At 44.3% G+C, this 12,516-nt stretch overlaps 1 protein-coding gene across 1 annotated transcript in view; it reads right to left on the bottom strand.

The window, feature by feature from the left end:
- Positions 1-12,516, bottom strand: part of INTS4 (integrator complex subunit 4) — a 109,670-nt gene that overhangs the window by 5,585 nt on the left and 91,569 nt on the right. Inside the window, 4 exon segments of the mRNA XM_030200084.1 lie at positions 2,624-2,744; positions 5,542-5,684; positions 8,872-9,035; positions 12,418-12,477. Of these exon segments, the coding sequence (XP_030055944.1) occupies positions 2,624-2,744; positions 5,542-5,684; positions 8,872-9,035; positions 12,418-12,477 (488 nt within the window).

The raw sequence follows: 12,516 nt of genomic DNA on the forward strand, positions 1-12,516 counted from the left end.
GGACAAACTTGAAAGTTACAGGCCAGTACCCAACATCCTGTTTCTAGTGAAACTCACAGAACAAGCCGTTTGTGTTCAACTTAATGAATGGCTAGAAAAGAGTAACTGGCTAGATCCATGTGAATCTGGATTCAGACCCGATAATGGAACAGAAACGGTCCTCATATCCCTGCTAGATGATCTTCACAGAAACCGAGACAAGGGATTTGCCTCGATGTTAGTACTGCTAGATTTCTCAGCAGCTTTTGACACTGTGGATCATGATATCTTGCTAGCACGACTGACAGAAACAGGTATCAATGGAACAGTACTTGCCTGGTTCAGATCCTATCAGACAGGCAACAATCCATAATGTTTGGCAGCAACTCATCACCACCATGAACACTGACCTGCGGAGTACCACAAGGATCGATACTGTCACCTATTCTGTTCAATATCTACCTCAAGCCATTAGCTGAGCTGATTCAGTCAATGGACACTCAGTTCTACATCTGTGCGGATGATGTGCTGCTACTCATACCCATTGAACCTGACTTTACAGCCTTGAATAACATCAATTCAAGAATGGGCTAAACACAACAAACTTTGCCTGAACCCAAGTAAAACCGAGCTTCTCTGGATCCCTAACACAAGTGGATACATACCTGACATCAAAATCCCTTTTAGGAAGTATGAACTCCTGAAATCACAAGTCAGGAACCTTGGAATACAGTTAGATTCAACACTTACTCTGATTCCCCAAATCCAAGCACCCTTCAAGAGCTGCTTCTACTACTACGCTGCCTCTCCTTACATCGAGAAGGTAAATCTTATCCTAGTTGTGCATGCCATGGTAACATCAAGACTGGATTACTGCAATGCACTATACAAAGGTCTGACTACAAAGGGCCTGCACCAGCTCCAGTTGATTCAGAATGCAGCAGCAAGACTCATAGATGGTTGCAAGCGACGTGATCACATCATACCATTTTTGCAAAAACTTCATTGGCTACCAGTACAATAGAGGGCTAAATTTAAAACTCTATGTTTGATCTTCAAGGCCATGAAAGGAAATGGCCCTGAGTATCTAAAGAATAGGATGATCCTCCACACACTGCCAAGGACACTAAGGTCCTCCCAAGGACTTTCACTAACTACACCCTCTCCAAAAGACATTACACGATGTGATACCTGCAAGCAAGCCTTCTCCGGAGTAGCCCCCACACTCTGGAATGCATTGCCTGAAAGGTTGCGCTTAACACAAGACTATCTCTACTTCAGGAAGCAGGTGAAAGCTTGGCTCTTCAACCAAGCCTTTAATGGAAGAAGTAAGTAACTTGTTAGTCTCACTCACACACACAAGGATTGACTCGGGCTGCATACTGCAGCGGGATATGTTTATCCACTCCTAGCCTAACTGAGATTAAAATATTTAACCATCTCTCTGACCTCATGTGCAACTTTCTTCAAATCAGTCACCTTACTTTCTAACTCTTCCTACTTTCTTACTCATCTATATGTTACAACTTTGCCTTACCCTTCACTACCAATTATAATGTACTATTACGTATTGTGTTGTCATTGCAAGTAGTATACCATGCCATATTTTGTATTGTTGAATATTTTTACTGCTGTAATTGCCTATTGCTCATGTTTGATCTATTCTTACTGTACACCGCCTTGAATGAATTCCTTCAAAAAGACGGTAAATAAATCCTAATAAATAATACTCTTTCCCCCTAGATTTAAAATTTGAACTTTGGACCACAGCATTAACAGATAGCCTCTAGCAGGCACTGCAGGACCTAGTTTTAGTTCTAACTGTCCCCACCCCTATAACCAAAACCCCTGCAACTACCCTACTCCTAAAAACTACCCCAACCCTAAAACTAGTCCCCTACAACTACTGCTACATACTGTGGTCAGGGCCAGATTAAGCCACTGGCAAACTCTGCACATACTTTGTGTCCACATATTTAAGAGGCCTGTGATATGTGCTGAGGACTCGGGTGGTTTGGATTGCCAAATGTATGACTCTTTTTTCAGAAGCCTACAGAGGAGAAGGAATCCAAAAGCAAAGCAAAGAAGCAAAAACTAATATCCAAAAGAAGCACAAGGAGCCTTCAAAATTGAGAGCGTCTCAGCTGCACTTTATTGATCAGACCCAATGCAGTCCGTGTTTCGGCAATAAATGCCTGCATCAGGGTTCAAAATAAATAAACATTAACAGATGAATGATTGAATAAAACATATTTGAACTAAAAAAAAAATCATAATTATCCCAAAATACTGTATATAAATAATAAAATGAAAATTGGATTTATCACTTCACCAGATTGAAGAGAAACATACTTTTCTAATGGCCAGGAACTTTGCCAAATGTATTATCTGTATGGCAGTGTTACTTCCCTGAGGGGTTCCTATCTGACATATGAACTGAGCAGATCATTACTATCCACAAAGAAATGGCTTGGAGTAGGTCTGTCACAGGAAACAGGAAAAGCAAAGACACTTTGGAAGTCTAAAAGCCATTTTCCGAATCATAATGGTACACACAGCTTTTAAAAGTTCCTAGTTTTTTTTTTAAATTTATTGGCAAATACACTAAGAGGAAGTAAAAAAAAACTCAGCAAATTATATTTACCTGTCCAAGCAGTATGAGAGAGATAAACTTGTGTAATCAGCCGGTGTCTTCCAGGCCCCGGATTTCGAAAGTCTGCAGGTTTAGGATGGATTATCTGCATCTGTCCATCAGGGTATACCACCTTCACAGAGAAGCAGCACCGAGAGAGATTATATATTTTAGAGTTGTCTAACCTCTTAACACATTGCGATATAATAGGTTAAATACCCCTCTAAGCAGGGCTGAACTCTATAGCTCAGTGGCAATGCTGTGTGGTGCCTTACAGGGGATCCAAACCCATATCTGCTCCTTGGTTCAGCTGGAGTTCCTATGGAGGCAGCATTCACAGGCCTTTCGATGAGTAAATCCCATACATTGTAAAACTTATCAAACCTGGGTTGTACATATACCGTACTCTGAAGGAAGATGCAGTTTTTGGCTCTTGGCTAAGGGACTGTCACTGCAGCGGCTGGGCTAGACAGAAGGGGAAGAATAAAATATTGGAAAGGAAGGAAGGAAACTTGGGAAAACTGTGAATAAAGGTTCATGGTGCCACCACATTAGCAAAGGCCACTTCTGGTTGAGTTCACATCCCACAGGAGCACAAGGAAACTGTCATGCCAAAAACTGGGTTAATGGTATACTTTTCTAAATACAAAATCTAATACTTGAATGAAAGGTGAGTATTTTTTTGCCCTGCTAATTTATATTTTGTTAGGTTCCAGCTTTATGTTTACTAGCGGTATGTCATTAGATAAATCTGATCAATTTCTCTGACTGGGTGACCATGCTAGATTACTACTACTACTTATCATTTCTATAGTGCTACTAGACGTAGGCAGTGATGTACACTTGAACATGAAGAGACAGTCCCTGCTGGACAGAGCTTACAATCTAATTAGGACAGACTAACAAGACAAACAAGAGATAAGGGAACATTAAAGTGAGGATGATAAAATAAGGGTTCTGAACAAGTGAACAAGGGTTAGGAGTTAAAAGCAGCATCAAAAAGGTGGGTTTTTAACTTAGATACGCTATACTTAGATTTCCGCAAGGCCTTTGCCACAGTTTCACAAGGGTGACGCAAACAAACTAGAGATCCATAGCAAAGGTGCTCAAAGTGACTGACTAGGTCAGAAACTGGTTGACTGGGAGGTGACAAAGGGTAGCAGTAAATGGGGTTCACTCTGACTACAGAGGAGTTACTAGTGATGTGCCAAAGACTTTGGTATTTAGTCTGGTGCTTTTCAATATTTTGAAGTGATATTGTGGAAGAGATAAGGGGGAAAGTTTGCCCCTTTGCTGAAGATACCAAAATCTGCAACAGGAAAGACCCCTGGAAGGTATGGATAACGTCAAGAAGGATCTCATGAATAGGGTTACCCTATGTCCGGATTACCCCGGACATGTCCTCTTTTTGAGGACATGTCTGGTGGGTATTGCCCACCTGCCTGTTTGTACGGATTTCTGGACAAACGGGCAGGCGAGCGGCGCCGTGGGTCTCCCCTCCCCTTACTTACTATCTGCCCTGGTGGTCTAGTGACCTCTTCGGGGCAGAAAAGAGGGGGAAAGAGCCCCCTCTTTCCTGCCCCGAGCGCTGCCTGCCCTTGCCCTGCATCTTTCTCAGTCTCGGCTCGGGATTCAAAATGGTCGCCGAGAGTTGAAGCGGCCTTGCGAGACTTCAACTCTCGGCGGCCATTTTGCATCCTGAGCCGAAACCGAGAAGGATGCAGGGCAAGGCAGCACTCCGGCCAGGAAAGAGGGGGCTCTTTCCTGCCCCGAAGAGGTCACTAGACTACCAGGGCAGTAGATAGTAAGTAAGGGGAGGGGAATACGTGACAAGGAGAGGGGAGGTGACGGGAGGGGAATATGTGACCCGGGGGAGGGGAATATGTGACAGGGGGCGGGGTGAGAGCAAGAAAGGGTGGGACGAGGATCCGAAAGGGACGTGGTATGGGCGGGGCAGGGGCGTGACACGTGTCCTCTTTTTCAGAGGACAAAATATGGTAACCCTACTCATGAAGCTTGAGGAACAGTCTAGTGCTTGGCAGTTAAGATTTAATGCTTATAAAATGCAAGGTCATGCATTTGTACTGCAAAAACCCAAGGGGGTGGAGTAATTCAGGATCTATCTTAAGGCAGCTATAAGATAGAAAAGACGATGGCAAAAGCCAAAAGGATGCATCTGTGTACTGTGAGAGGAAAGGCCTGCAGGAATAAGAAGGCTTCCATAAGTCTTTGGTGCAACCTCATTTAGAGTACTATGAACAATTCTGGAGACTGCACCTTTGAAAGACATGATGGGGCAGTCCAGAGGACAGCTCAGTGGTCTTCAAAAATCATATGGAACAGACTTAAAGATCTAAAAATGAATGCTAAGAAAAAAAGGCGAGAGGGGCAGGAGATAGGAAACAGGCTTATTTCAAATTAAAGGAAGCTTTGGAACGAGGAGGCATAGGATGAAAGTGAAAGGGGATAGACTCGGGACTAAACTAAGGAAATACTTATTTACAGAAAGGGTGGGGGATGTGTGGAATGGCCTCCCAGTGGAGATGGTAGAGACAAGGACAGTATCTGAGTTCAAGACAGCATGGGATAAATACAGAGAGAATGAGAGAGGGATTGTAGAGCTTAGCAGCTGATATGGATAAACAGACTGGACAGGCTATATGACCTTTATCTGCTAACATTGTCTAGGTTTCTATGGACTAACACAGCAACCATAATATTTTGCTCAGCAGTTTTCCAGGGCAAAACCAAATGTTATGTTTCAGAGCAAATTCTGCAGTTTGTAAATGTGCAGACATACATTATCACGATTTCCCGATATCCTCAGCAAGAGTGATGCTCTTTGACCACTGAGGAGAGAAGCTTCTCATCATCTCAGATTAGTCAGAAGCACCGTGCTTAACACTTCCTTTCAGTCTGCATTCTCATACCTGAACTTTCACTGTGTTTTGTGGATCTTGTACATGTTCCAGAGTTGCATCAACATCCAGTGCCACTACTAAGCCAGACGTAAACCGTAAAGGATTATCTGATTCACCGGTAGGCTCAATGATTGTTGCAGAAGCTTGTGGATCTGAAAGGGGAAAATCACTTTCATTTTTAAAAGTTTTTTTTTTTTTTACAGAATTTTAGCTAAGGTTGTCTACATTTTCCCACTTGCCCAAAACTAGCACACCTCTGTTCTGATTTAGAAACCTGTACCTTTCAAGCACTCCTAGCATGGGCTCATGGTGGACAGGGGCCCACAATAATCTGGCAAGAGTTTTGGGTGTAAGATACTGTTTCCCAAACTTGGTCCTGGAGGCACCCCAGCCAGTCAGGTGTTCAGGATATCCACAATGAATATTCATTGTGGATATCCTGAAAACCTGACTGGCTGGAGTGCCTCCAGGACCAGGTTTGGGAAACGTGGAGGGGCATAATCGAACGGGGCACCCAAGTTTTCCTGAGGGCGTCCTCGGGAAGGGGCGGGTAAACTCGTGTTATCGAAACAAGATGGGCGTCCATCTTTTGTTTCAATAATACAGTCGGGGACGCCCAAATCTTAACATTTAGGTCAACCTTAGAGATGGTCATCCTTAGAGATGGTCGTCCCCGGTTTTCAGCGATAATGGAAACTGAGGACGCCCATCTCAGAAACCACCAAATCCAAGCCATGTGGCCATGGGAGGAGCCAGCATTCATAGTGCACTGGTCCCCGTGACATGCCAGGACACCAACCCGGCACCCTAGGGGGCACTGCAGTGGACTTCACAAATTGCTCCCAGGTGCATAGCTCCCTTACCTTCGGTGCTGAGCCCCCCTAAAAAACCCAAAACCCACTCCCCACAACTGTACAACACTACCCTGAGGGGTGAAGGGGGGCACCTACATGTGGGTGCAGTGGGTTTGTGGTGGGTTTTGAAGGGCTCACATTTACCACCACAAGTGTAACAGGTACGGGGGGGGGGGGGGGGGGGGGGGGTGGGGGGGAGGGGGATGCGCCTGGGTCCGCCTGCCTGAAGTGCACTGCACCCACTAAAACTGCTCCAGGGACCTGCATACTGCTGTCAGGGAGCTGGGTATGACATCTGAGGCTGGCAAAAAATATTTTTAAAGTTTTTTTTTAGGGTGGGAGGGGGTTAGTGACCACTGGGGGAGTAAGGGGAGGTCATCTGGTCAGTTCGGGCACCTTTTTGAGGCTTGGTCGCAAGAAAAAAATGGACCAAGTAAAGTTGGCCAAGTGCTCGTCAGGGATGCCCTTCTTTTTTCCATTATTGGCCGAGGACGCCAATGTGTAAAGCACGTCCCAGTCCCGCCGCCTTCGCTATGCTTCCGACACGCCTCTGGGAGCTTTGGTCGTCCCCGCGACGGAAAGCCGATTATGCCGATTTGGGCGACTCTGGGAGAAGGACGCCCATCTCCTGATTTGTGTCGAAAGATGGGCGCCCTTCTCTTTCGAAGATAAGCCTGATAGTGTAAGAAATTTAATTTGCAAAATTCAATAAGGTATTTTCTTAAATCACATTGACAGATTGTTATAGCAACATACTTGACATTTGTATGGGGAAAAGTAAGTTGTTATCACTGGCATAAAACACACCAATACAGCTTGTCAAATTTTAATCAGCTAATTCCTTGTGTAAAATTTAAGAGCGAGGGTAAGTGTAAAAGTCTGGAATAAGCAGCTCTTAATGATGTTTTGAAGCTTCAGCATGCAATTTTTCACATAAATGAAGATGTTATGGTGGAACATCATACATCAGGGTGTTTGTGTTAACTCCTTTTTCAAGTGCAACTAATTTTGTACTTTGGATATGCATTCATATTGTTTGCTACTTAGCAAATACTAAAGTTAAGCAGAATTGGATTCACTTTTGCTGCAGGATCCGACTTCAACCAATCCCAGTTACATAATTAGGACTGCAAGCTCTGGTCACCTTACCTCAGCTAATCAGGCTGTGGTCTGACAATTCTAGAGTGGCAGTTTCTTTATCTACAATGGGAAAAATGTGCCTGGAATGTGGACTGAGAGGATGTAAAGCAAGAAAAAGCTGTTGTTGACCGAGGCACAGAATGAGCAAAGAAGTACTCAAAATGGACTTTCAAGCTTCGGGAAAAGTGCTGAAGGCACTTTCTGCCTCTTTGGAGATCAGGCTTGCACATATGAAAGGTGATTTCCAGGGAAAAATGCAAATCAGAGTGTTTGAAGAACATGGTTAGGGATGTTTACAAACCGTCAGTGGTATGGGTAAATGCCAAGAAATACATTAACATACGTGCACAATTCCATCAGTAGGGAAACATTTTCCAAGTAACTGCATATTCCAGGACGACAATGCCCCATGCCATCGAGCAAAGGCAGTTGACGACTGGAAGAAATCCAAGATATCTACCCTCAATTGGCCAACCCAGTCACCAGGCTTGAATCCAATTGAGAACTTGTAGCATGAAATAACACTGGAAATATCAAAGCAGCATTTCAAAGAGATGACATGGGTACTCGCTGCAGCTTGAAATCAAGTGGTAACTAGCACCATGTTCTAAAATTGGTTCATTCAATGCTAGGATGATGAAAGGCCATCTACAAGAGTAAAGGCTGACCCACCAAATACTAACCACCACTAACATACACCCATATAGTCATTTTCTTGTCACATTAACCCCCCCCCCCCCCCCCCCGAAAAAAAACAAACACAAAACTAAATACACACCTTTATTTTAATCATATAATGTTATGGACACAAGATCCAAATAGCAGCTAAACAACCCTGAAATTGCAATGTATAGATCAGTACCTGTGTTTTACATGCTTTCAACATATATAACATGCATTTATGACTGAAACAGCATTACAGAATCATTGTGCAGGAAGCCACAAAAAAGCACAAATTTTAAAAAAGAAAATGAAATGAATGCCAACAATACCAAACAACCTATTCCAGACCACTGTATTTTGATATGACACTGATATTTCTAAATGCATTTTGAATACTTTTCAGCATCTATCAGTTAAGAGAACCTAGAAGCCAAGACAAAGTCTTGACTAGGTTCTGTGATCATCAGTGGAGGAGAGCCAAGAAAGAGCTGAGCCACAGCAAATGCTCTTTTACACCTGGACAGAGGCTGAAAGCAGGACCCAGCAGGAATAAGTCTGAAAACAAGGCCCTACATGTATGTTCTGCTTCGGGTCATTCTTGCTTCTCGGGGGCTCAAGTTGTGTTGAGCTCATTCTTGGCTACGAAACACTGCAATTATATTTTATTAGCATCTGGTTACACTGACCTGCTCTGGGAGTGTCAGGTGGAGGAAGCTGCTCTGTTGCAAAGTTGTCTGCAGGATTTTTACCACTTCAGAAGGTTTGGAATTCACCAGCCTGGGCATTAGATCCAACAGCTTATCCACAAAACTGTCCTGCATGTGAGGGAGCTCAGAGATAAAGCACCTGGGACCCCAAAGAATAGGAGTGAGGCTCATCGCAGACATGTATGTACAAAACTAACCATTTTGAAGATTTCTCTGCTCTCCCCCCTCCCCTCCAAGAAAAATACAGATGATTTACGCACAGTTGATCTGCAAATATTTAGGGGAGTGAAAACATACATTACTCACTTTCAGGATGTGTACTTAACCAGCTATGCCAAGAAAGAAAAGTTCTTATATAATAGGATAGATGGGTGACAGCTTTTCAGGTTAGTATAACAAATAAAACACTGCAAGCCAACATTGTCTCAAAAACACCAAACAATACTTGTTCAGCTTTTAAGATCTGATACCTCTTTACTGACTATTACAGGGAAGCCAAATATTCCAGCTACTTCACTAGTTTCAGTAGCTATTTAGATTAATACAAAACTTGATGCTAACACATAGCAGGGGGGTCTAGGTGTTGAATTAGGTACAGAACATGTAAAAACTACAGAGGAAAATGACAACATAGGCAAACTTTTATGGCTAAGAGCTGGAATATAAAAGTATAATTGGATGAGCCAACTGGCTCCTAACCTACTATCACCACCTAATTATGGTATGGTCAACACTGTTGAAATTTCCTTTTATAATAGTACAATAAGATATGAAGACCCTAAATTATTAACTCAACAAGTATGGAAATCATGTAGAGCATGGCTCATAGAAATCTTTCCAATGTGTGTGTTCATCCCAGTGGCGTACCAAGGGGGGGATGGTGGGGGCGGTCCGCCTCGGGTGCATGCCGCTGGGGGGGTGCCGCGGCGCACGCCTGCTGTGAGAGTTCGCTAACTTCTCTCGTTCGCTGCAGCTCCCTCTGCCCCGGAACAGGTTACTTCCTGTTCCGGGGCAGAGGGAGCTGCAGCGAACAAGCAAAGTTAGTAAACTCGCAGCAGGTGCGCGCTGCAGCACCCCCCCTCCAGCGGCATGCACCCGGGGGGGGTCCGCGATGCATCGGGGGGGGGGGGGGCTGCACCCGGGTGTCCACCCCCCTAGGAACGCCACTGGTTCATCCACTCCTCATTCCTGGGCCCATTTTCCCCACTGCAGTCTGAATGTATTGAAAAAAAGGGGGGCCCGTCTTCTAAAATCTGGGAGTCTTATCTCACAATTCCTAAGTCAGTTTTTCCATTATGAAGACATTCCAGACCTTGTGGATCCATTCTAAGTGTGAAGGACGCCAACCCCATGAAACATTTTTAATGCGGCTGTTCAACAGAGGCAGAAAAAACTATTTTGCTTTGCTTGCCTTTGCTCACAGATGTATAACACTACAAAGTCAATGTCCAGCTTTTGTAAAGTGCAAGGTTTTCAAAAGCTGAAAACTGTTGAGAAAATCATCATTAGTTCCATGTCTGAAGCAGGCGGTAGGTGTGCTAATGAGCTCTGCACAAGTGGTAACATAGTAGATGACGGCAGAAAAAGACCTGCACGGTCCATCCAGTCTGCCCAACAAGATAACTCATATTTGCTGCTTTTTGTGTATACCCTACTTTGATTTGTACCTGTGCTCTTCAGGGCACAGACCGTATAAGTCTGCCCCGCACTATCCCCGCCTTCCAACCACCAGCCCCACCTCCCAATCACCGGCTCTGGCACAGGCACAGACCGTATAAGTCTGCCCAGCACTATCCTCACCTCCCCACCACCAGCCCTGCCTCCTAACCACCGGCTCTGGCACAGACCGTACAAGTCTGTCCAGCACTATCCCCGCCTCCCAACCACCAGTCCCGCTTCCCACCACTGGCTCTGGTACAGACCGTATAAGTCTGCCCAGCCCTATCCCCGCCTCCCAACCACCAGCCCCGCCTCCCGATCTTGACTAAGCTCCTGAGGATCCATTCCTTCGGCACAGGATTCCTTTATGCTTATCCCACGCATGTTTGAATTCCGTTACCGTTTTCATTTCCACCACCTCCTGCGGGAGGGCATTCCAAGCATCCACTACTCTCTCCGTGAAAAAATACTTCCTGACATTTTTCTTGAGTCTGCCCCCCTTCAATCTCATTTCATGTCCTCTCGTTCTACCACCTTCCCATCTCCAGAAAAGGTTAGTTTGCGGATTAATACCTTTCAAATATTTGAACGTCTGTATCATATCACCCGTTTCTCCTTTCCTCCAGAGTATACATGTTTAGTTCAGCAAGTCTCTCCTCATACGTCTTGTAACACAAATCCCATACCATTCTCGTAGCTTTTCTTTGCACCGCTTCAATTCTTTTTACATCCTTAACAAGATACGGCCTCCAAAACTGAACACAATACTCCAGGTGGGGCCTCACCAACGACTTATACAGGGGCATCAACACCCCCTTTCTTCTGCTGGTCACACCTCTCTTTATACAGCCTAACAACCTTCTAGCTACGGCCACCGTCTTGTCATACTGTTTCGTCGCCTTCAAATCCTCAGATACTATCACCCCAAAATCCCTCTCTCCGTCCGTACCTATCAGACTCTCCCCGCCTAACACATACGTCTCCCGTGGATTTCTACTTCCTAAGTGCATCACTTTGCATTTCTTCGCATTGAATTTTAATTGCCAAACCTTAGACCATTCTTCTAGCTTCCGTAGGTCCTTTTTCATGTTTTCCACTCCCTCCGGGGTGTCCACTCTGTTACAGATCTTAGTATCATCCGCAAATAGGCAAACTTTACCTTCTAACCCTTCGGCAATGTCACTCACAAATATATTGAACAGAATCAGCCCCAGCACCGATCCTTGAGGCACTCCACTACTTACCTTTCGCTCCTCCGAGCGAATTCCATTCACCACCACCCTCTGGCGTCTGTCCGTCAACCAGTTCCTAATCCAGTTCACCACTTCGGGTCCTATCTTCAGCCCATCCAGTTTATTTAAGAGCCTCCTGTGGGGAACCGTGTCAAAAGCTTTGCTGAAATCTAAGTAGATTACGTCCATAGCTCGTCCCTGATTCAATTCTCCTGTCACCCAATCAAAGAACTCAATGAGGTTCGTTTGGCACGATTTCCCTTTGGTAAATCCATGTTGTCTCGGATCTTGCAACTTATTGGCTTCCAGGAAATTCACTATCCTTTCCTTCAGCATCGCTTCCATTACTTTTCCAATAACCGAAGTGGTACACACCAGGTTTTTTTTGTGTACTTATTTCTTAATCTCTCAAATTTCTGTTTGTGCAGTTGTAATTAGAAGCAAGACATACATGACAGGGTGCAATGCAGTCATGCATTTTCCAAAGTATTTTGCAGCATGGGGAAGAAGACTAGGATGTTTGAAAAGTCTAAAGAAGCAAAATCCAGCTATTCATTGGAGTTTTTCCACGGTCAATATTCCTAATATAATTTAAAGAAAGCAATATAAGATGCAAATTGAAGTACTCACCTCTGGAAAAAGTCCACTTCTTGCAAAAATGTTTCACATATCTCAAAGAGCAGTTCCACGCTGCAATCAATCAATAAAAATAAAAATAAAAACGTGGAA

This window comes from Microcaecilia unicolor, chromosome 4 (assembly GCF_901765095.1).
Source record: "Microcaecilia unicolor chromosome 4, aMicUni1.1, whole genome shotgun sequence".
Classification (NCBI taxonomy): domain Eukaryota; kingdom Metazoa; phylum Chordata; class Amphibia; order Gymnophiona; family Siphonopidae; genus Microcaecilia; species Microcaecilia unicolor.